The sequence below is a fragment of the Melanaphis sacchari genome, unplaced genomic scaffold, assembly GCF_002803265.2.
Source record: "Melanaphis sacchari strain LSU unplaced genomic scaffold, SCAv2.0 Contig40_pilon_pilon, whole genome shotgun sequence".
In the NCBI taxonomy this organism is placed as follows: domain Eukaryota; kingdom Metazoa; phylum Arthropoda; class Insecta; order Hemiptera; family Aphididae; genus Melanaphis; species Melanaphis sacchari.
Genome location: NW_020271264.1, coordinates 2,579,144 through 2,604,295, shown reverse-complemented (window position 1 = coordinate 2,604,295; position 25,152 = coordinate 2,579,144). Strand labels below are relative to the sequence as shown.

Below are 25,152 nucleotides of genomic sequence, written 5' to 3'. Positions count from 1 at the left end.
ATTCGTCGTTTCGCCGTTTTTCGTGGTTCCCGTCCGGCAACGAAATCTCCGCGGATCGCGCGTACTCCTCCGGCAGTACGAAAATCGTGTTTGATTTGATTAATAACGATTTTTTATCATAACATGCTACGTGCCGCGATGTTCCGTTCGCGACGTCCGTCTGCCGCCGCTGTCCGGCGACGTAGATTACAATATTATTATTGCGACTGTCGACCCGCGAAATTTTACAATCATCCGCTCGCGTTATCACCGTCGCCGTCGGTTTATTATTATTGTGGTCGAGACACTATTTATTTTCGTTGTTTACCCCTACTACCCGCCGAGCAACACACGGACGCAGTCGATGTCGGATACCCGCGGAGACAGGCCTGCGACGTCAAAAAACAGATTAAAATTTCGTAAACAAATCGAAAATTCGAAAGTATAGTATTTTTATTTCGCGTTTCTACCGGTGGCCGGACACCGGACGATACTATCGTATTTACAGTAATACTTATTAGTTATTATCGTGTATGTTCTTACACGCGCGCGGCAATCATCCCTGCACCGCTGTGGTCGTGGTAGGCCTTTACACTGCCACCTTCAACCCTAACGGTTTGTCCGCGCCATGATCAAGTTTTATTCGTTTGCATAGGACGTAACGACGATTTTATCGTGTTATGGACGGTATGGTAGAAGAAAATGGGACCGGCGGCTCAGTTGATGCCCTCGTCTCGCAGGGTACCGGCAGTCCAATTGTCGTCACGTCAGTAAGTCATCTACGTCAAACAGCATTATCTATGTAAACTAATGGTCTGTATTTGTCTTTCTCATATTGGTAAATAACTGTTAACAGGTGCACTCAGTGATTCAGGCAAACCAACAGTCAGTCATCCAGACTGCAACACAAGGCACCATGCTCACCAAAGGCAACGTTATATTGTTAAGCAAACCGAATTCAGTTATACAAACTCCTCAAGGAAATATACAAACTCTTCAGGTAGTAGTATATTTTTATATTGTCCAATTAATAACAATAATAATGATAATGATTTCTTCCTATTGAAATGTTATAAATTGAATGTGTTTGTATGAGATTGTTATTTATTATTTTGTTATCTGTTGTTGGCTTATTAAAGTATAATATAATTACGTCTCTTGATATTTTTCAAGGTTGTTGAAGCTGGTAGTGATGAAAGCTTATCAGCAAACGAGGATAGCCCCAAGAGAGGACGCCACGATGCCTTAACAAGAAGGCCGTCTTATCGGAAGATTTTAAATGATATCGCAGGTTGTTTGATCTATCCGCGTGTTGTATGTTTCCAAACATATTAAATAATTACTATTACATTTTCCGTTTAGGCGGAAAAGTTGAATCATCTGGTTCAGATTGCGATTCAAATCTTGACAGCGAATTATCTTCAAATTCACTGTCTGCTCATTACCAAACTGGTAAGTTGGTGTATTTATAACTACTTAGTATTATATTATATCATAATGTATAGATAGTTTGAATTTGATTAGTCGAGTTTTAATCTACTATAAGTTATAGAATGATAGGCTTAAAGCGTATTTATTTTTATACCTACAAATAAACACAAATTAATTTTAATTTTATTGATAAAAAATAAAAGACATTAAATTATTATTGTTTTATTAGTGTGAAATTACCATAAAAGTAATAAATATATTTAGTATGTAGTAAATAATTATGATAATACAAATCTACAATAGATATACACTATATGTATTTTAAAAAAGTTGTACAAAACAATATTAATCCATTTTTAAAACCATATTTGTGTCATGACACATTTAAATATTTTTCAAACAATTTAATCATTTAATATAAAACACTTAACTGTCAATAAAAATTTTCTTAACTAAAATAATTTACTTTTATTAAAATCCATATCACTGTTAATTTTATTAGAGTTAATTATAATTTAAAAAATACTTAATTTTTTTATTATTGTGATTTTTAAGTAGTAATAGTAAACTGTTTTTAAAACATTCCATTAGATCATATTACAAAATAGCAGACATTATATTTAAGTGTTGAGTAGGCTACAGCTGTCGTTGCATTATCACTTAACAGTTATCATATTAAATTAAAAAACATTATTACATTCTAAACATAATTACTAATGATATGGTATTAATAGGTTTTCTTAAATTTTATACAGTATTTATCATTTAATAGTGTTGTATTTAACATAGAGAATTATGAGTGGTTCTATTATAGATGTATGTATTATGAGTCAATACTCACTTTCATTCTGAGTTAAAAAACATAATAAACATGTTAAATACATGACATAAATACTGTACTTACTAAACTTAGTTTGAATATGTAATACACATATAACACATATAGTTATTAATAAATGATTTTAAACAAACATTAATGAAATATTACATCATAAAAAAAATTTTAATTAAATATAAATAATATATAAAAAAAAACTTGAATTATGAAGAAATGCAAAAATAAATAATTAATTTTATAAATAAAATATATTATGTTACTATTGATTGATTATTCATTACCAATTATGTCATTTGATGACTGCAAACTGATATAAAATTTCTTCATTAGAAACACATTTAATAAGAAATTCTATAGGTAATATAGATACTTTGATAAACTCTTAACAAGTTCTGACAAGTACTTTATTGATATGATATCAATCAGCAATAATAACACAGTGGGCACTGTCTTTTTAGTATCTATTATTCTAAACATAACATTGATTATGTAATTTATTCATGTTCTATCGATTTGTAATATAAATATATACAAAATTATTATAATAATATCTAAATAATTTAATTTAAAATACGAAAAAAGGAAAAATAAAATTGATTACTTCAGAAATTTAATAAATTTCATTTATATGCAATAAAAGTATTAGATTTTAAATCTAAACCCTACATATTATAATAATATACTGTTTAAATTATTAAAAATAAATTATTTTATTAAAATATAATTTTTTTGTTATATGTATAGTTTATACAATAAATTGTAGAAGCTCTTAATATTTATGTATTTTAAACTATTACTAGACAATTTTGATTTATTGGTTTATGTTAATAATTGTTATTTATATTTTAGTTCCTGCATCAATTCAGTTAAATAGCCAAGGTGAAATGCATAACATGCCAACATTAACAATGTCAAATGCAACTTCTACTGGTGGTACCATATTGCAATATGCAAGTCAGGATGGACAATTTTTTGTACCTGGTAAAATTGTTAAACACCAATACTAACAGTCTAAATTAGTGCTATTTAAATATGTTTATAATTATTTTTTAGTTGTTACCCAAGGAGGGAGTTCTACTTTGAATACAAGTTCTTTGGTACCTGAAGATCAAGTTAAAAAACGTGAAATGAGGCTATTAAAAAATAGGTAATTAAATTAATTAGTACACTACATAATGATTAATATATTTTGTACTGTTCCAATGTGCAACCTATAGTGAATTATTAAATAATCGCTTATGTTTATCAAACATATTCTTAGTCAAATTTTATGTTGTCAAAGTATTTTTCACGTCAAGATTTTATCATACATAGTTTCCTTGTTCGGTGAAGAGATCCTCTACTCCTTTTTAAGTATCACAACTGATAACATAGACACACTGTTTACTTTTATTTTTTATTGTTTCTGAATTTCGCATAAGCATTCAAATACCTTAAAGAAATTTATTATTACTTAATATGTATGTTACATTCTTTTAATATACATTTTACTCTTTATTATTCAGGATTTTAGTACAATTATTATTATTATCATTATTTTGTGTTTATATGAAATATATTTTAGACTTGTAAAAGTTAATCTCGTGTTTTTTTCATTGTCTGAATAATTTTTATAAAGATATTCTAATGTTGTACCCATGATAAAAAAATCAACATTAAAATTATTATTTATCTATAAATAAAGGGTCTCATTTATTACTCATAGATAATACGTAAATATTGGACTGGTGCCATGTTTTTAATATTTATTATATAATAATATAAAAGAACTAATTATTTGGTATTTTATAATTATAGTAAATCTTAATGTTGCTTAATGTTTAAAGTAAATTCAAATATAGTCATCATGTTTTCTTGTTAAGTTAGCTAAGTAACTTAGGAAGCAAATAAATATGTACCTTGTTTAATATATTATTGTTAATGTAATTATATATTATATTATTTTATAGGGAAGCAGCAAGAGAATGTAGACGGAAAAAGAAAGAATATATTAAATGCTTGGAAAACCGAGTATCTGTTTTAGAAAATCAGAATAAAGCACTTATTGAAGAGTTAAAAGCCCTAAAAGAACTTTATTGCCAAACAAAGACTGAATAGACATAGTTTTTGAACTTTCAAATTTAAAAGAGAAAACAAAGTACCAGTCATGACCAAAATTGCATGCTTTACGTGATATTTTCAAAAATCTTGTAAGCTCATTTTAACTTAATATGTTTTAATCTTTTGGTAATGTTTTTGGAATTAAGTAATTTTTAAAAAATGGTTTATTTTTGTTAAAATCCAAGAAATTAGTTAAAGGGTCAATTGTGCAGTAAATAGGTGGCCAATTCCGTGTAAACGATTATTTTAGTGCATAATTGTCTGCTACACGACATCACAGTAATTTTTGTTCATATGTTTTCAAAGAAATCATGAGCTTTTATATTATCTATGCAGTTACATAATTTTATATTATGAAATTTGAAACTAAAAAGTTTCTTTTTACAATTAGTGTTAGCTAATTTTTTTTTTAAGTATCAAACAAAAGAATTTATGTGGTAACCATGGGGTTTGTTTAAATTTAAATTATTTTTTTTTTTCCTTAAATTTACTTGTTAAAATGTACTATCCAGGTTTGGTTATGATAATTGAATGGACTATTTTTTATACATACAATTCTCAAAATATTAAGTTACCTGTATGGTTATTTCGATTTAAGATATAGGTATATATTATATAGATGATATATATATATATATATGAGAATATATAAATAGGTTGGTTTGTTTTATGTATTTGGATGTATTTACCATTTTTTTAAGCATTGATATTTGCCATAATTTTATTTTATAGACATAAACTCATGAGTTTTACAGTTTGTTAAAAAAAGGGTGTTAAAAAAATAATATTTTACAGGGGAAATAAAATTAATGTTTCAAAAATAGAGATTGATTTAATTATTTAAATTGATTCATCTATGTGTAAAATAAAAGTAAGTTTTTATTTATACTTAAGCATTATGCTGAAACAGCCTAAATAATGACAATGTTCCACAATAGTGAGACTTAAATTGATTGCTTATCTCCAAGTTGTTAAAATTATTTTTTATCTGAATAAAATTTGGGATCTATAAATTAATTCATAATTATCCCCTGTTTGATGTTAATATTGGAATTGACTACCATTTATCAAATGTTGAAGACCTCTTTCTGTATACATATTCTATATTATATAAATATATCTCGGTATAAATGTTAAAACGGAACAATAAAATATTTTCGTAGAAAATAGATATTTTTAATTTGTTTAGTGTATATAGTTATTTTTAGAATTGTTTTATTATTATTTTTAAATGTAAATTGAGCATAAAAATGTAATTTTTTTAATGTAAATTTGTTGTCTATTAGAAAAAAGATTATTTATGAATATATTATGAATTTGTTAAATATTGTGTATGGTGTATAATCGATAATCATGTTTCATGTATATATTTATATATAATATGATAATAAATATTTTTAATACTATTTTAATAATAAAAAAAAAAAATAATATCCGTTAAAGTTTAAAATAGTTAGATTTTGTTTAACTGTTATTATAAATGTAGACTAGATGGTTGAACTTTAATCTGAAATTTGAAAACAAACCAAAGATAATGAAGCTATTAACTATTTTTTATCAAACAGATTTTTGATTATTTATTCTAAATTTGTTAAATAGATAACTAATTTATATTATAATTTATTCTTTGTTTATTTTGTTATTCTTAATTTGTTTTATCTTTGTTTAGATAAAGGGATAATGTTGTTATGGTATATCTACTTATAAACTTGTATAATTATTATTTTTTGTAATCCTATATGGTTTTATTAGTATTTTTTCATCGGTTCAAATAAAATGTTATTTTTATCGGCAATGGTGAACACAGGGCAAAAAGTTAATCCTCTTAGAAATAATTAGAACACCAAAAAAAAAAACATTATGTTCATTTATTTCAAAATTTCTTGCAACAATAATATATATTTTTTACAACTTATTCCTGCGTTTGCCTTTGTTTGTCAAGTAGAATTAAAATTTCAAACATTGTTTAATCATTTTTTAAATATTAAATGTTTCAATTTTGTCCAATTGTGGGTATTGATAAACATATTATCATTAATTAATTCAAAATTTTACCAAATATGTATGTAAATTATTTACATACTATGAAAAAATATTATTTTATATAATATATTTGTTATACATATCAATTAACAGTTATGTAGCTCAATTATATTTTATGATACTTTCATCTGAATAAATAATTTTCTGATTTAATGTTGTCAAAAATCTGTAGTACCTAGGATTCAATGATGAGTCTTAGTATTTTTTAGATTAGTTATTATTATAAATATAAATATTGCATAAAATTGTTTTATCATAAAGCCACTTAGTGCGACAACGATTTAGTAATGCCAATGATTAATACATTAAGTACTACCTATTTACTTGTTCAAATCATCAATTCATTGTTTCAGGTGAAATATTTTTATTCGAACAATTTACCCTTTTAAAAACCAGAAAAACACCAATATTTCACAATACTCGTAGAGGACTAGACTACTCCAGTTAACCAATATTGTATTTTTAACATGTTAAAAATGACTGAACTTTTTGGCAATCGATATAGCATAGCATGACGTCGTTTAGTGACTTATAATATTGTTATTAATCACGATACGTCATAACTTATAAATGTGTATGTGAAATCCGTCTAATCTCAACAAATCAATTCCTCATCGTGTAGGCATTATAATATTTACGATTGTTTTCTACAATTTAGAATGTATACAACAAATCGTGGACAATTTTCGGGTAAAGTTAAAAGTACCTACCAACTGTTCAAAATCGCAACAAAAAGTTAAAATTGATATTGGGCAATAGAGTAGATTAGTGTTTTGATATATTAGGTAAAGAAATACAGAAAGCATGGATAGATTAAATTTATTTCGTAGCTTAGTATTGACCGATTCTTACGTTTTGTACTTACGCCTTATATACGTTGGACAGTTGTTTTGACGTTATTTCACTTTATTCTATATAAACCGTGTGATCAACCCGGTTTTGGTCGTTTTAGACGTGTTTTTATTCATATTAAATAATAAATCGATTGATTAGAATTAAATTTCATAGATAGCAGCACATAATTAATATCAAATAGTTCACGGTCATTCAAACAAATAAAAACCGGTTAGTAATGTATTATGTATTTATGACTTATGTAGATTTTAAAATGAATCTAAATCAATTTGTTAAGACTTCAGAGGGCTAACAATGATCTATAACCACGTTAACCGTGCAAGACGATCAAAACAATTTTATTGTATTCAAATAGTGCCTTATCCGAGTGTTTAAGTGTTAAACATGTATTTGAACTTCTTATATTCATAGACCTACAGGATAATTAAGATTCACATAGTAATTTTTCGATCCAGTAATTATGATAAATTTATTTCTAAAATTATTCATGAAAAAAAATAACTTTAATAATCTAACCTACCCAAAATATTAGTGTGTCATTGTTATATTTTCAACCTAAGGGCGATTGTAAACTCGACCCTGATTTTTTTCAGGTAACATAATTAATTCGTGACCTTGGTTTAAATAAAAAACATGCTTGATTTTCTTTTATCAATAACTAGCAACACCTTGTAATATTTTTGAAATTCATTTGGCATTACCTAGAGAACACCACAAGGAGAATATTCTCCAAAAATAATTTGTCTCGATGTTTAATTATAATATTTAAACATCGAATTTTCCACAATAAAATATCGGTAAGTTGTTCATTATTTTTGTCTTTCAAATTAAATTGTGACGTGTTTAATACATTTTTCTCAGTAAAATTGATTAGACCTAGTAAAGTTAACATTCAATTTTTTTTATTATACCTACCTGTGATTTCTGAGCTGAGTTAACAACCTAAAAGATAACCTCGGGCGAATTTATATCTGCTCCAACCTAAAAATGTTAAATAAAACTTGGTTATACATTTTTTTATATTAGGGTTTGTGAATATTGTTTGGTACATCAATGAAATTTATAATAATGAATACAATAAAATCGTTAATCCTATTTTTATTGCGCTAAATGTGTGGCACGATGACCGTCGAAAGCAGAAAGTCCAAACGTATTGATTAATTATTGCCGATAGCGTCTATTGCAAATAAAATAAAAAAATCCAGCTCGATTTTCATTAGAAACTAATATTATAGTATCTTAGTCCGCAATTTTCACGCGCCGGCTAAATGTTCAATTTGTCAAGTCTAGTCCCAGCATTGTCCAATTTCCTTATAGTTTTCTTCCCATGAAGCTGTTGTTTAATTGCTCCCAATTGGTTAAATTAATCGTCGTATCCTATAAAACCTATAAAATAATAAATCCTGATAATATTGCAAATTTATTTACAAAAAAAAACGTCATGTTTTACATTTTTACTTAAATAAAAATATTTAACCTATATCTTTTAGTCTATAAGATATAACCAGTTGTTTTTTTTATTTGTATAAATATGGGTATGAAAGGAAATTCAAATTACTACATCATAGTTTTGTCGATTTTTCTTTGTCATTGACCAAAGGCCTTATTTCAGACTAGGTCATAGCCCTGACTTCATGGTGCACCAAAAAATTTATTTTTAGAAATAATACATACTTGCATGATAATGTATTTGTTATACCATCTACTTGTATGAATAAAAAACAATTATATTTAGTAGATAGAAATACTTTTAAATATCACATTGATGCATGCGTGGACTTACCATCATTGGCGTAGAATAGTCAAATTTTTTGAGGGAGCTGTAGCCATGATGATAAAGAGGTCTCACCTATCGTGACGTTTTGAGAAAAAAATTAAACAAAAATAAAAATTACATACACATTTTATACAAAGTGCAATACACAGATCTGACACATGACATAACTGTTTGCACTTAAATATCTGTGTTTTACATTTACCTTTGTAGACGGATGTTTAAAATCCGGGCTGTCATCTGGTTGGAATCCGTACATTATGGTAACCGTATCTACTAGCATAAAGGTCTTATGATTACTATTTTTATAAATTAGTTGTTAGATGTCTACTATCATCCTGAATTAGCCAAATCTCATTTGAACATTTATTATCCATAAACAAATTATAAATATCCAAAATTGTCCATTATGTCATTATTTATTACATATAGGTGATGACCACACTACAGTATACACTATACACTATAAATAATAAATATAGGTATTTAAAACTTGTTGCTTTATAAAATTCTGTTTATTTCTAATTATAGACACACATAGGTTATATTTAATAAATTATGGTCTATGTCCTGCATTATTAAAGGTACCTATTCTATCTATCGGCACGTATTTAAAATATTTTTCACTGTAGCCATGATATATTCACAGTTGACTGTTAACTGCGAATAAAATTCCTATTTTTTAACAAATGTAAATAATATTACCATCAAACTTTGACAATATATAATTCCTTTTAAATAAGTGATGGGAGGCTGAGCTCTTATTCCATTATACGAAGTAAGGATGCTTTTTTATAATTATTTAGCTTAGAAATACAGTGTGGGTAAATCCGTGACATAGGATCAGCCACTCGTCCTGCTAAACAATTTGTAATAAATTAAAAATAATATATGCTTAATTGTTTGAATGGTTTTAAAATATATCGCTAGATTAAAATTTTTATTATATTATATTTCATACTCAGATTTTTAATATAGTTTAATTTAATAACTAATGGTATAAAAAAAATGATTCATTTATTCTCATAGCCATAACCCCACAATAAATAGAATAGACGATAGTCGATAAATATTTAATTATATTTTATATAATATACAAACATACGTAATATTTTAAGAACCAATATTTAATAGTTAATATTCTAAAGGTCTCGTCAAACGGAATAATAATCTAAAAAATGCTCTAAACCCATTATATTGATTTTAAGTCTTCCGCTGCAATTATGTTTAGTATTGGATTAGTATTCAAATAATCGTCAAATTATACGACCGGTCAATTTTTTAGAAGTTTAATAAAAAATTATTTCATGTTCGTTTATGGAAGATGTTTTGAATATGTGTGTAGCAAGTGATCTATATAACTTTTTATAAAATGTAAAATAAATAGTAGGTATGTATATACAACTATACAAGTCTGAAGTCACAATAAAATATAACATATTATGATAATTTGTATTTTGTATGTACTTTTTGACTTTTCAATTCTACTTATGAACGGATAGACAGAATTACTTTATAAGGTGTAGAGATTTTTAAAAATTAATTTAATTCTATAAAAATGTTTTAATTTTAATAATATGTCAAATTGAGATTTATTAGGCCTAACTTTAAAATTTAAATTTCGAATAATTGATGTTTAAAATGCTAAAAATTTTCAATATCAAAACCAAATTTACTGAAGTTAAATTAAATTAAATTTTATTCAATTCATAATATCATCAATTTTCATAAGTATAATCTTCTAATTAAGTCTATTGGTATTATTGACAAAAGATTGGTATATTTTTTTGATTTAAATTATTTACTGTTTGTAATCCTCTTAATCCTCATATGCTGACAGATTTAGTACTTATTAAGAATTATTAATCTTATACGCAAAAGCAAATACCTAGTAGATATCAATAAATAATTATATTGATACATTTTTAACAAACACACTAAGTGTTCACGTTGACATGTGGTCCGAAAGTTACATTTTATATTACTTAGGTTTATTTAGGTACATTTTATTTTTAATGAATTTATTTTTATTTTTTATTTAATCCAGTTAATAAGATATTTATTTAAATCATGTCTTATTCGTTTATATTTTTGTGTAGGTAAATCAAAATTGTCTATTGTAAAACATACATTTTTAGAATTTATTTAATGTATTGTAACAAAGATTGAGTTAATTATTTTAATTTATAATAACACGTTTTGATTTATTAATCATCTTATTGTTTTTTCAAATGGTTGCATATATTTAATTAACTATACCTGAAAAGTTTAAACGATTGTAAAATCACAACAAGAAACAGTAGTAGTGCTCAAACAGTAAGATTTTGAAGAACGCGAATTTACTGAATACCTACCTTGTTAAATCTTTTTAAACATAAATACTGACTTATTTTATTTTTGTTACGATATTATTGTAGATTAAAATTTAAAGAGTTTCGTTCTTCAATAAAACATCCATTTAACTTTCATAAATATGGCCATATACTTAATTTTGTGGCTTCTATAGTTAATTTTAAAAATTCAAAGATTAAATAAATTACTTAAACTTAAACCTAGAATATATTTAATGGTTTAATTTGTGGAGGTTCGCTCACAACTTTGTGGTGGGAGAGAATTCGATTGTCTAGGTAGTTGTCAGTGCCGCTGCTCTGGTGGAAATATTAAAATATAACAAGAAAAAATAGTAAAATATTTATTACTAAATAATAAATTGTGGTTACCGGCTGCCGCCGCAAACCACAGCATGTAAAATATATACTTTGCCACGTCTTAACCGGTTGTTCGAGAAACATGGTTCGGACAGTTATACATTGCGCGTTACCAGTAACGCGGTAACCGGTTGTCACGAAATATAATTTTCACATTTTTTAATTCCCCCCCGTATAAAAGCAGCATTTTTTGTATTAAGCATGTGTAAGGTTTAGAATGTTTATTGTAATATTAAATTTTGATGACTTTTCTATTAACTACTTTAAATTATGAATATGGTGTATTCGGCGAATTGTATTATCACGAACGCGCAATCTTGCCAATTTGTCAGAAAGTTTAAAAGTTGATGAAACGCTCTGGGGCTAGCCGATGCTCGGTTGTTAAAACTTGCATATTAAAATATTGTTAGGTAAATCAAAAACATCTTATTACATACTTATTGTAATTTTCGTAATTTTCAAAAGTGAAATAAACTGCGCTAAATGGTATTGTCCACTCGTCATTTACTTAAAGCCTTGTTGCCTATAAATTCAGGTACACAGTAATAGGTATTGTAGGGTTTTATAAACATAAATGATATAGGTATAGAGTTGTATTATTATTCCTATTTTGTTTATTGTTATACTAGCCTGTCGAACATTTTTTGGAACAACTCGATTCTCTGCTCACATGATGGTGTCTGATCCGATAATTAATCAGAAGCATTCACTTTCAGAGGATGATGAGAATATTGCTAGTAAAAAATTATGCATAGAACCCAGGGTCAAAAGAAAAAAATGTGCCATATTATTGGCATACTCTGGACAAGGATATTTGGGTTTACAGAGGTAATTATAAAATAATATTTGTAAATGGTATTATTTAATTAATATTTATGTTACTTGTAGAAACAAGGGGACAAAAACAGTTGAAGAAGAATTGTTGCTTGCATTAAAATCAAAGAACTTAATTACCGATGAAGGTTTCGAACAAATTCAAACCATGCATTTTCAGCGTGCTGCTAGAACTGACAAAGGTGTATCTGCTCTGCGACAAATAATTTCACTTTTATTACGTAAGTTATTTTTAATATTTTACAACATTATCTGTAACAACTTACCACCCTACTTATGTTAATGAATGTTTTTATGGAATACTTGTTCTTGTAAAACATAAACTACTTTATTATGATGACGTTGGTATTGCTAACAAATGTATATAATTTAAAAATACTAAACAGTTCTTGAGACTAAAGGAATTTTTAATTTAATTGCAAGTTTTAACTGAAAAATTTATATAGTACATGTTACATAATATTATTGTTTCATGCAGAAATTTTTATCAATTTTTGTTTTTCAATTTTGTTATGAATGCAAGTATTTAATTATATATTATGTAATTCAATAATTAATATATCGGTAATGCATTATAAAAATGATTGCTTTAGAATAAAATTTAGTACATCCTGACTATATTTTAAAAATTAAAACTATAATATAAACTCAGAGGATACATTTTAATTAAAAAAATTATATTTTTATTTTTATAAGTATGTTTTTTTTTTAGTGCTTTAGTCTAATATGCTGATTTTAACTATTGAAATTATATTAAATTTAAATTTATTTTTAAATTGTATATTTCTTATCATTTCAGCCGAAGAAGTAGATAAACAAGTTATTAATTCAGCATTACCAGAGCAAATCAGAGTTCTAGATATCAGAAGAGTAACCAAAGGTTTCAACAGTAAAAATTCCTGTGATGGACGAACATATTCATACACATGTCCAACTTTTGCTTTTGCACCAGCAGAAGCTACAATTGATTTTAATTATCGGATTGATGCCATTGTTATTGATAGAATAAATGAAATTGTTAAGAGTTTCTTAGGGTGCCACAACTATCATAACTACACTTCTAAAAAGTAAATTCAAAAGATAATAAATTAAACAATTTTTTTAATTTATGAATACTTAATATGTTAACAATTATAAATTTGGATTTGATTATTTTCAGAAAACCTGGTGATCCAAGTGCGCAAAGGTACATGGTTAGTTTTAGTTGTGATAAACCATTTGAAAAAGATGGTGTTGAATTAATATCATTGTATGTTAGAGGTAAATTTTAGGATAATATTTTGTTATTTGAATGAGTGTTAATATATTTTATTTTATTTGGTTTTAGGACAAAGTTTTATGCTTCATCAGATTCGTAAAATGGTTGGTGTTATTATTGCTATTTGCCGAGGTGTAGCCAAACATGATGTGATAGAACGCTCATGGCAACCTGATCGTCTTGATTTACCTATTGCTCCAGGTTTAGGCTTGGTATTAGAAGAAGTGCATTATGATAAATATAATGAAAAATTTGGTAATGATGGTATGCATGAGCGTTTAGATTTTGTTGAGCTTAATGATCAAGTATCTGAATTTAGAGCTAAATATATACTACCAACCATTATCAAAGTAGAAAAAGAAGAAAGCTCGTATCCTTTGACAAAAATATTATTTAATTTTTAAATTATTATTAAATAACTAGTCTAGATTTTAGGCTTTAAAATATTATAATGAATGCTATTCATCACAATTATAAATTATGTGTAAAATTAAATAAATAGTTAATTTGTTATAGTGCTATAGAAATACTTGAATATCCCTTTAATCTATTTCAATATGCGACAACTATATATCACAAAAAAATATTAATTATTATCATATGTAAACAAACCTTAAGTCTTTTTTCTAGTATGCAATTATGGCTTGAACAGCTACCATTACATACATTTGAAGTACGTACAGAGCACCGCCACATGCGAACAGATGTCAATGAAATAAATAGTCCAGGATTAGCATCTTTACAGGCTGCAGCTGAATTAATCGAAAAAGAAGAACAGCATTCTATTAATGATACAAATACAGAAGTACCACCTGATAATCTTTCAACACTTGCAGATGCTGCTCAAGCAATGAGTTCAGAAAAAAATTAAATTTTGAATTTAAGGGGAAGGAGTGTATTACATTTATACTAGTATAGATTTTAATATTTATGTATAAAAATTGTATTAATGAATGGAAGCATATGATTTGAACGAAAGTACAATTCAACTATATGTCGAACTATTAATGATAATAATAACAATAAAAAAAATATTTAATTATTTAGTTATTTTCTATCAACTTTAGTATGGTGAAACAAATAAAATTAAAATTACTTGAACATTAATCATTTGGATTAATGGTATCAGTAATTGATAATTTAATAATTAATTAAAAACATTAATTTTATAAAATTAACTCATAGTAATTGAATTAATTTTATTGATTCTAAAGTTCTTAGATTTTATAGAATCTGAAAACAGTATTTTCCCCATTTTGAATATCAGGACTTTTTATTGATTTGGCATTTTGTTGCACTTCGATTTTTCTTTTAACAAACAAAAATTATAGTAAAATAATGTTTGTAATTTTTTTTTTCACAATTCATCTATTTGAATTTTTTATATTTGCTATTGGACTTAATTGTGTGTCTCTAATATTTTATTTATATTTGAAATAACAGAAAAATCACTTAAATCACTAAGTTCCGGAGTTTTAAAATTAAATTTTTGATTTGCATATGTATTTATGTATTGATCTGAATATCTTTTAAATTCTTATTCTTATTCTTATATTCTGGCACATTTTCGAGTATATTTGAATACAAAATGTTTTTCAATTATTCTACTGTTCTCCTTCTCCTCTGAACTAGTCTTAATTGTTATATTTGTCTAACTATTAATCAGCAAAAAACTCTTGATTTTTCCTTAAATATTTTTTTGAATTCTTGTAGTCTACTACGATATAAACATTAACTTGCATAATACTATGGTCCCTGTAGACTTTCAAATAAACCACTTAGTATAGTTATGTCTCTATAGTCTATGCTATTTGAAATTTTAAGAATTAAGTAAATTTAAAACCCTGGGTTATAAGGATGCAACAAGGCATACCTTTTAACCATTGTGATTATTTGATTAATTTATATTTATGTGTTCTTCATCAAATTGTTTTAATCACTATTTTATTTTGATTTAAATTTGAATTTTTTTCTTTGATTAAAAATCAGATAATATTTATTTTCAAAAAATATTAATTGATTATCACAATAAAAAATAAAATTACTCATTTTCAATAAATGTGCATACTTGTGAAATAAGAAATTTGATGTTACAATAGGATTTGAAAATAATTTTAGTTATTCAATTTTCCATGTAATAATATCTGTTTCATATAAGTGTTGAGAAATTATTTTTTATAAATAACAGAACACAATTTTATTGATGATGTTATTTTTGTAACTTTTAGTTTGCTATGCCTATGAGTATCTTTTAAGGAATGTATTAAGTTTATTCTACCGAGACAAGTTTTTAATAAAAATGTTTAAAAAAGAACATTGGAATGTTTTAATTATTAATAATGATTAATAGCCCAAATTCAGTAATCAGGACTATTCCCAGGAAGAATAAAAGAGCAATTGAAAAATGCTTATAACTTTTATCCAACTATTTGCAGATAAGTATTCTAAACATGGCTAGAATATAAATTCATAATATTCAGATAATGAATTTAGTTTATGAACATGAAGGTTATCTGACTATGTAAAAACATTTTTAAAAACTAAAATTCCCTTTAAAATGATTAGAACCTATATTATACAAAAGAATGCATGACGTTAAGGTTTTTGCTTTTCATATGTCAAAAATAACAGTCTTTCAGGATTCCCGAAATTTTGAGCATTCAGAGTTAGTACGCTTATGAGCAAAAAATTTCTATATTTTGCTATTGTGTGTGCCATTTATCATTGAAATAGGTGCATTAAATGTTTATCAATGAAGCTATAACACGTAAATTGCATAACTCTGTTTTACTTTGTGGGGTTAGACAAAAATAATTTGCTATTTTTCTTGCTGATATTACAATATTTTTTCCTGAAGTAAAAAATATATGTTCTTAAATTCTCCCAGAAGATAATTTAATTCAATTACTGATACAAATATTGACCTACAATGTATGTAATATATTATATAATTATTTTTATTTACATACAAATGTATATATGTTTATGTATATGATAAAACTAAGAATATTGGGAGTATAAGTTATAACTGATATTTTATAAAATCGTGCTCAGAATTTTCCTAACTAAATTAAATGACCACTAAATATAATCTATTAATAATATTCTTTGAGTTATCACAATCATCTAAATGTTGGTAACTTATGATTTTGGGTAAATTTTATTAGTAGATTTGTAATCAATATTATTTTTAATAAAGTTCAAACAATAAGAAATGCATCAAAAATAAATGATAAGTATTTTGTTAACTAAATTATAACATAGATAGTATACATGATTACATTCTTTTTACCTTAATTCTAGGCTTGTCATCATCAGCCCCGGTTTTAGATATATACCAATATCCTGGCCAGTCATTCAATTTGTCTTAGTTGATAGAAGCAAAGAGAAAATATGAACATTGAATCTTTAAATTTTAAGTATAATAAAAAGTATATTATCATATTTTTATAATAAACAATCATGATATATCACTAATACGTAATAATTTATCTTTGTATTAATTAATAAAAAGAGGATGTACTTATTTCCTTATAAGTGTTACATCAAAAAAAGTCAATCTCTGTTCAACATTGTGTTGTCCTAGTTTGGGGATTTCAAAATCTAGCAACCTTGCTTAATCCAAACCTAAGAATACAGAAGCTAAACGATTTTATCATACAAAATATCTAGGTAATAAAATAATTTTAAGTTTTAAAACTGAAATGTTTAAATGTACCTAATTATAATATTTAGTATATAACCAAATACTTATTTTAAAAAATATTTAAATAATTAAGTACTTATTTGCTTAGGTATACCTAGTCTTCATACTTGAAGCGATAATATAAAATTATTCTTGAAATATGGTCATACTATAATTTGGTTACTTGTTAAAAAAATCCTTCCCCCCCCCTAATTATAGCTTTGAATTACACACATTACAGGAAATCAGTCAATTATGAAAAAGTAAATAAATGCATGTTTAGTTAACATAATTGTATTTTACAATTATATTCAATCTAGCATTTTGGAATTCGAAATTTTGACAATTACATAATAAATGATCGAATACATTTTTAACTACTTTATCTACACAAACAAATAAATATAAATAAATAAAAATTAAAGTTTATAACAATAACAAAAAATAATAATAAATATAAATTACCCAATAAAACAAAATAGAATTCAGTCTCATAAAATTAATTGAGCTTTATGAATAAATATCACAATATATTTTTTTAACAGTAGAAACAAATAAATAGCTTAGGATAGGCATTGTGAAACGACACAAGTAGGAAGATAGGAATAAATATAGGATAACTTATCACAGTTGTAAAAGTTTTAGAATGCTGTTCGTTTTGATAAAATTACATTTGGTACATCAATGTGACTTCTTTTTTTTTTACTTGCCATGATAATTGGAGATTGAAAACGTGGAGAAGAACTAAGATATCCTTCATCTATTGGCAAAAACTTTCTGTGCTGCATTACATTTCTTCTGCAAAATAATGTTTTAGTTAGTAATTACGATTATAAATTAAACATAAGATAGAAATGTTGGTTGAAAAATCAAAAGAAAAATTATTTTAAATTACGATTATACCATTTATTGAAATAAAATAAATAAGTCATTCATTTAATTGGTAAGCATAAAAATATAAAAACTCAAATTGACAATACCAATAATAAAAATCAAAAATATTAACACAAGTTTTATAGAAAAAATTGATGTCCACTTGAAATAATTTATTTCGTGTGTCAATTTAGCAAGTTTATCAAAATAATAAACCCAACCTCAATCTCACACATGTTAAAATAAAAATCACTAAATAAAATGTATAATAAAATTAATTAAAAAAAATACCCTAATAGAGAACAACACTGCACAAGATCTTTTTTTAAGTATCCTGTCACTTTTCGTAATTGTGCAGTCCAACATGGTACCAATCCTAATGAATGCCTAGTAGTTAAAATAATACTCGCGGCAACCATTGATGGATTATAAGATATAAGTTTTATGCCTGAAACATACAAACATAAAATAATTTAAATATAATTACATAATACATACTTAACTATTATCACTAAAGCATATTTTAAAGATATTCAGATACACATCTTTAGTAGCTTTAAATAGTTAATTAACCATTAGTTAGTTTTATCTTTCAATTTTTAAGGACAACTTGTAGATAAATGGCACAAATTAATTACTCTAAATAAACCTATTTTTTCTCATCAATAAAGATATTAAAAAAAAAAATTGGATATGAACATTTTAAATTTAGAATAATATAATCTATTTAGTATGAGAAGCAACCTTGGAAATTTGCTACTGTATATCGTGATAAATGGGGGATATGATATTGGTATGCTGTTTTAATGACAAACAGATTTATAATGCGTTTAATTTTATATCAAATAATGTAATACATTAAAAAAATTGTACATAACATATAATATGAATCATTAACATATTATATTAAAATAAACGCAATAAATTTATAAGAAACAAACATGGGTTAAATTTAAAGGTTATCACACTAAAATTAATATTGATTTTAATCTAATCCTATATAAAACATACTTATACTAATTAATTAAAGTTATAAAAATTCAAAAATTTAAACATATTAAATAGCCCATAGCCGTTCTTTTTAAACTTAACACGTAAAATATGTATTTAAAAACAATATTATGTAACAAGTAAATCATTAAAATATGTAGGAATCAATCAATACAGAATACTAACTTTCTAATGATGCATCCTGATATGATAGAATCATTCTATTGAATTTATCTTTTAAAATACTTGCAAATTCATTATGATAAAAATCACTATCACAGTAAAAATGGTCTTTATAAAATTCGATGAAATGTGCAACTGTAGGTACTGCAACATTGAACTCAAAAAACATTAAAATTTTCATCTCTACTTTACGAAAATGTGAATTTGTTACATCTTTGCTTATAACATTCTGCATGGTGTTTAATTTTGGTATTTTTAAGCAATGTTCTTCAATTTTTGCTATGGAAATAAAATTAATTTCATTTAGCTTTAAACTGGTGGTTAAAAATGGTGACAAAGGCACTTACCAGCTAATGTTAAACACGCAAACGAGACTAGCATAATAGTATCAAATTTTAGATCATGGTTATCCATAAATAAATCCATTAGGGTGACAGCCAAATGAACACATACATTTGACATTTCACATGTCTTGGCTATATTTCTAATAGTTTTTAACAACACTGGTCGCAAATGAATCTAAACAATAATAAAATAGAGTTTGTTTAAATACTATCATTATATTATAGTAGGTGTATGCATTACTTGTGGTGATCTGGCTCCATAGACCATCCTCCACTTGACTTCATGGTACTGTAAATATGAATGTATGTTGTCACTATACTCTGTTTCCCACCATTTATCAGTGTGTCTTTGATGATTCAATGCCTGAAATAAAAATTAAATCAGTCCCACAGTTATTCATAAATTAAACCATTCAACATTACATTATATTAAGATATATCTTGTAGTATGGAAAATAATAAAAACATTATTAAACCACTAATAAAACGAAAAATTCAATTTAACCGTCTACAAAGCTACAAAAACAATATTGTCTATTTTTGGGCGACAACTAATTCGAAAATACAATATTCGATGCAAGCCAAATAGAACAAATCGTTTTTTTTTTAATTTTTAAAGACGACGCATCATGTGGTCAAGAAGAAAACGCAACAAACACATCTGTGATCGCCTGCCTGGAAAGTAAGCAATGGTCACTTACCATATTATTACTACCGTGTATGCACCAAGTTTAGCAATGCAGGTGAAGACCGTGTCACGTTAGTTCTGCTGCTGCTGTTGCTATTGGCTGCTGCGGACTTCTCAGGAACGGTAAAAAAGTTTTCGATTTTAATGTCGAATAGCTACCGTCGGGACCAGTGGTGTAGAATGTTGACAATTTATTGCGGTTTACAATAAATACCTACCTAACGACGCTTTGATGTATACTCGTAGAATATTATTTAATTTGTGAATCGTGTCGTCGTCGTCCGTCTGCCGGTCCGATGAACACGAATTCAAATAAACAACACACTCGTCACTCGGGAACGCGGACACGGATGATGTATTTCGCGGGGATGCACGAATCCCTGGCCGGCTGACAGTGAAGGCGACTACGCGACGGGCGAGTGACGAGTGGTGAATGACCGACTACTGAGTAGTGAGTACTGACGACTAATGCGATGATGTACTGCCGTCTGCTGCAACGATGACAGGCCACCAGACACACCGCGGGTCCGTAGGTCGTCGTACCCCGTCGTCGACGTTGGATACCGTACCCCCGCCGGACCGTCAGCCCGTTTGGCTGGGGCTTCCGACGCATAAAAGTATATAATAATAATATATTTTATTGATAATTCGATATGGTCTATCGTGTTTCAGGTAAACGCACACGTTTCGGTTGATGGTGGTGGTGGTGGTGGTGGTGATGGTGACGGCGACAACGATGGCGATCTGCGACGGCCGACACGATAAATTATTTTATTACGATTTTATCACGTCGTAACGATTTGACATCGGCACATAACCGCGACAAAACAGATCCGATGTACGACGCGTTTACACGGCCGTGGCAGGTACTCGTACACGCGCCGGAGATAACGTTTAAACGCGAAACAAATCGGTTTCGCATCCGAGTTTAGACGTCTGCGGCGATTATTTCCAGGTGTATTTTTACCGATCCGCTTCGGAGGACCCGCGTGTGCAAACAAACGTATACGACCGTAGCGGTATTGACGATATCGTCAATAAATAATAATATTCCACAATCGCGGGTGTACACGCGCGGTCGTATTGCGACTATTGCGAGGGAGACTTATAATATGTCTCTTATCGTCTCGTGAACTCGCCCGTCGTGTACCTAGTTTATTTTTAGACGCGCACGAGACTGTGAAACGCGAGTTTTGAAAAATCTTGATGTCGGCGACGCGCAGATACCACACGTGATCGACGGTGTGGCACAATGTATTATTTATTTTTCAGCCTACCTGTCCAACCTCTTATACAAAATCGCCACCCTCAAACACCGTTCGTAAACACGAATCGAAGAAAACTAAAAACTCTGTCCGACGCTCTATACAGTATACTGCGTCAAAACCGAAATTAAACACGGTTTTGAATTCTCTGTTAGGTATATATACAATACATAGTCGCGATGTGCCACCCTCGGGACTTCGGGTGTATAATGTCTGATTGCATTGGTGACGGGGGGTGAGATCCGCGAGCAGGTGGAACAGGTGGCCGAGAGACGGCGGCACGTTGAAGACACAGTGAATCACGACCGTTTGTTAGGTTCCAAGTCATTGTGTACGGTCTTGAGTCCCAGGTCTCGGCAATGGAATAGGTGGGTACGCCGGCCAGGTGGTGTGCAGAGACGTAGGTCGTACACGGTGAGATTGCTCAGCGCCAGTCTTGCTCCCACTTGTTGGATACCCGGTAATCGAACAAAGGAGATCCGTACCACTTGTATATTATTTAACGATGGTGTGTCGATTCGTTGTAATGTGCGTTAGGTAAAACTACCGAATATCCTCCGAAGGGCACTTGCAAGTGGCGAAACATTATGACGATATGATGCGATTTTATGCCTAAGAAACGAATCTTGATGATGTTATTGATGTATTCGAATTATTCTGTACAGAATATTATGTATGATGTTTGAAAAATAACGTACATACATATTATGTGTCGTCGGAATTTCAAACAAAAATGGGCAAGTTATGACAAAAATGTACTCGAATTGATTAAATTGAGTCAAATGTTAACGTCAACATTATTTAATAAACAATATTATTTTAACTCAAAGAGTTTAAAGTCAATATGGAGATAAATATTAACTAAACTATTGGTCTAAAAGAAGTAATTGTTATTTTTCATTACCACCCGCGTAACACATATTAAGATTTTGCAACTTTCAATTTTTTTTTAAATATTATCGACTTAAACATAGAAATGTCATTGTGTTATGCTTCTTGCTTCCTATTATTGTCACATAATAGTTTTAGCGATTTGAAACCTTGAAATATTTATATTTTGTATTTTAAATCATCGTAGATGATTATTACTAAGTAATTAAGTTGATTAGTAAATTAAATTACTAACAAACTAATATTAATGCCCTCCTGCCTTAATTTTGTTTACATTAAATATATACTATCATCTATCGACGACCGAAATTCACATAACCATAATATTGATGAATTAATATTAGTTTTTATTGATTATAAGTTATAACCGATTTTTGAAAAAAGTAATAATTGTTGAAGTGTAAATAATAATTGTACGATTCATTAAAGATATTATACTTTACATTTTTAATAGATCACAAGTTTTGCGTGTTCGTATGAATCGTGATGACCGTGACACCATCACCAACAACAATACGGCAATAGTACAATACTTATCATCAATATTACCCGACTATGGGTATTGTAATTGCCTATACACTATTCAGGCATAGGTATGATATTATATGACACGCTTGTGTTGTGTTAACGAGCATGTTATGTAATTGACAGGTAAATATTATAGTTAAAAATAATGTTTTTAACAATTTTATAAATGTTGTGAGTTATAATGAAATTAAAATTAAATATCTTTTAGAAATAATAGGTATTTAACTTCTGATTTTTAGCTTAGGCAGATCATTTTACTAAAATACAATTAGAAAGTTCAGGTACCTAGGTACTAGGTACTAAATTTTTCATATATTTTGCATTAGTATATGGGCATATGACAAAAATAACATATTTTATTAGAACTATCTCTTAAATAATTTTATATATACTTACAGAAAGTAAATCGTATCACGTATGAGAACTACCGCGTCGATATGGCTCACGAACAAATGAGACGATACTATTTTCCATTATGATAAAATGGTATTATTAAAATAAAAATGAAAGATAAATCGAAATAAAAGCATTCATCAATGCATCTACATGTTTATTATCAATTTTGATGTTCAAATTCACAAGTTACCTCTAAGGTTCTATAATTTAAAATATCATAAATTACAACAAAACAATTATTTACATAAATGTGCCTACCCACGTATATAATAATTACAAAATATAAAATTTGTTTATATATACATATAAAATAGGTGCACTATAATAAATATTATAATTATATAAAAATAAGGGATAGAGGGACACTAATTGATTATGGGGCGCATTGGGAAAATTCTCGGTGTTCTAGTGGACGAGTACGGGCCTGTTTAAATAATATTTATATATATTTTCAATTAAATATTTTAATGTCTTAGTATTTAAATATTTAAATAAACCAGTAAATCACTATACTTATCAAAAATTAATAATTATTATAGTTTATAAATAAGCTTCCCTTTGAAACCAGTAGTTTACACCCATTTCATCCTTCGAAAACACATGTAATTGTAAGTGTAATACTTGATATATAGTTTGAGTACTATTTTTCATTATGTTATGAGGCATTGAGGCTCTATTATTTTTTGATAAATAAACCAATATGTTAATTTTTTTATATTATTTTTTTATTTTTTAATTATTACTAATGTAAAATAAATCTTGACTCAAAGTCAGAGTATTAAATACGATAACTCCAATAGTATACATGATTGTTAGAAAAGAAAACTTGTTACAGTTCTACACATTTCTGAATAATTTTTTAAATAACTACCTACCTCAGTTATTCATTTATTTTTATGATGGCGGAAGAGTCAATTGCATTATACGATTTACGTTAAAATTGTGACTCACATTAATATCATTGTTTAGATTTATATTTTTTGGTACGATAACTCCACATTTATTTCATCATGCGGAATCATGTATTTATATTACACATAAATGCTTATCAAAATCTACAGTTATCGATTTACGAAATCGTGAAAAATGTTTTGTTGTTATCAAATACTAATTTCATAATTCATAAAAATTCTTAGTTAAGTCATAATAATATGTAGAGTGTAGGAAATATGTGTATTTTTTTTATTTCAAAATAATAATACTTAATTATTAGATAGGTAATTTCCTTTATACTAAATTATCAATTTCCTCGTTTTGATGGACTAAAACAACTTTAAAAATTTTGTTTTAACTGTTATTAAAAGTTTATGATTAATACATTACAGGGTAGTATTTTTTACCGCGGAGAAGAGATATGAATTATCCCAGTCTAATTCAATTTACCACTTAAGTAATTTCTCACCTTGCTAATAAGTTAGGTTAAGTATTAGGTTAACTACTTCGCCAACTTGCCAGTTTAATATACAAAATAATTAATAACCTAAATCAG

The 25,152-nt window shown here is 27.3% G+C and overlaps 3 protein-coding genes across 6 annotated transcripts; 2 read left to right on the top strand and 1 right to left on the bottom strand.

Moving 5' to 3' along the window:
• The first annotated feature begins 659 nt into the window (after positions 1–659).
• On the top strand, positions 660–4,345 carry LOC112597292 (cyclic AMP-responsive element-binding protein 1). Its single transcript, XM_025343263.1, has 7 exons — positions 660–749; positions 836–982; positions 1,153–1,270; positions 1,342–1,431; positions 3,098–3,229; positions 3,302–3,395; positions 4,198–4,345. Exons 1-7 carry the CDS (start codon positions 660–662, stop codon positions 4,343–4,345), a joined length of 819 nt encoding a protein of 272 aa, XP_025199048.1.
• LOC112597291 (tRNA pseudouridine synthase A) lies at positions 4,248–14,862 on the top strand. Of its 4 annotated transcripts, none has more exons than XM_025343262.1 (7): positions 4,248–4,437; positions 12,358–12,556; positions 12,617–12,783; positions 13,362–13,629; positions 13,722–13,822; positions 13,890–14,190; positions 14,451–14,862. In XM_025343262.1, the coding sequence occupies exons 2-7, from the start codon at positions 12,399–12,401 to the stop codon at positions 14,689–14,691; spliced, it is 1,236 nt and encodes a 411-aa protein (XP_025199047.1). In that variant the 5' UTR covers positions 4,248–4,437; positions 12,358–12,398; the 3' UTR covers positions 14,692–14,862. The 4 variants fall into 4 exon arrangements, with proteins under 4 accessions (XP_025199047.1, XP_025199046.1, XP_025199044.1 ...); XM_025343261.1 differs by lacking the exon at positions 4,248–4,437 and adding an exon at positions 11,932–12,138; XM_025343259.1 differs by lacking the exon at positions 4,248–4,437 and adding an exon at positions 11,932–12,263.
• A 3,127-nt stretch (positions 14,863–17,989) lies between these two features.
• Positions 17,990–21,898, bottom strand: LOC112597319 (cyclin-J-like). Its single transcript, XM_025343313.1, has 6 exons — positions 20,597–21,898; positions 20,137–20,259; positions 19,899–20,070; positions 19,555–19,830; positions 18,670–18,826; positions 17,990–18,303 (listed from the first exon to the last, which is right to left on the bottom strand). The coding sequence occupies exons 1-6, from the start codon at positions 20,597–20,599 to the stop codon at positions 18,147–18,149; spliced, it is 888 nt and encodes a 295-aa protein (XP_025199098.1). The 5' UTR covers positions 20,600–21,898; the 3' UTR covers positions 17,990–18,146.
• Positions 21,899–25,152: the final 3,254 nt, after the last annotated feature.

Bases quoted from the DNA above. Each gene is read 5' to 3' on its own strand.
- LOC112597292 (XM_025343263.1), top strand. From the start codon at position 660: ATGGACGGTATGGTAGAAGAAAATGGGACCGGCGGCTCAGTTGATGCC. The intron at 983-1,152 runs GTAGTATATTTT...ATATTTTTCAAG, and splicing joins ATATACAAACTCTTCAGGTA to GTTGTTGAAGCTGGTAGTGA. The intron at 1,432-3,097 runs GTAAGTTGGTGT...TTTATATTTTAG, and splicing joins GTCTGCTCATTACCAAACTG to TTCCTGCATCAATTCAGTTA.
- LOC112597291 (XM_025343259.1), top strand. From the start codon at position 12,212: ATGGTATTGTCCACTCGTCATTTACTTAAAGCCTTGTTGCCTATAAAT. The intron at 12,784-13,361 runs GTAAGTTATTTT...TTATCATTTCAG, and splicing joins AATAATTTCACTTTTATTAC to CCGAAGAAGTAGATAAACAA. The intron at 14,191-14,450 runs GTATCCTTTGAC...TCTTTTTTCTAG, and splicing joins GTAGAAAAAGAAGAAAGCTC to TATGCAATTATGGCTTGAAC.
- LOC112597319 (XM_025343313.1), bottom strand. The intron at 18,827-19,554 runs GTTAGTATTCTG...TGTATGTTTCAG, and splicing joins TCAGGATGCATCATTAGAAA to GCATAAAACTTATATCTTAT. The intron at 18,304-18,669 runs GTATTTTTTTTA...ATTATTTTGCAG, and splicing joins CAGTGTTGTTCTCTATTAGG to AAGAAATGTAATGCAGCACA.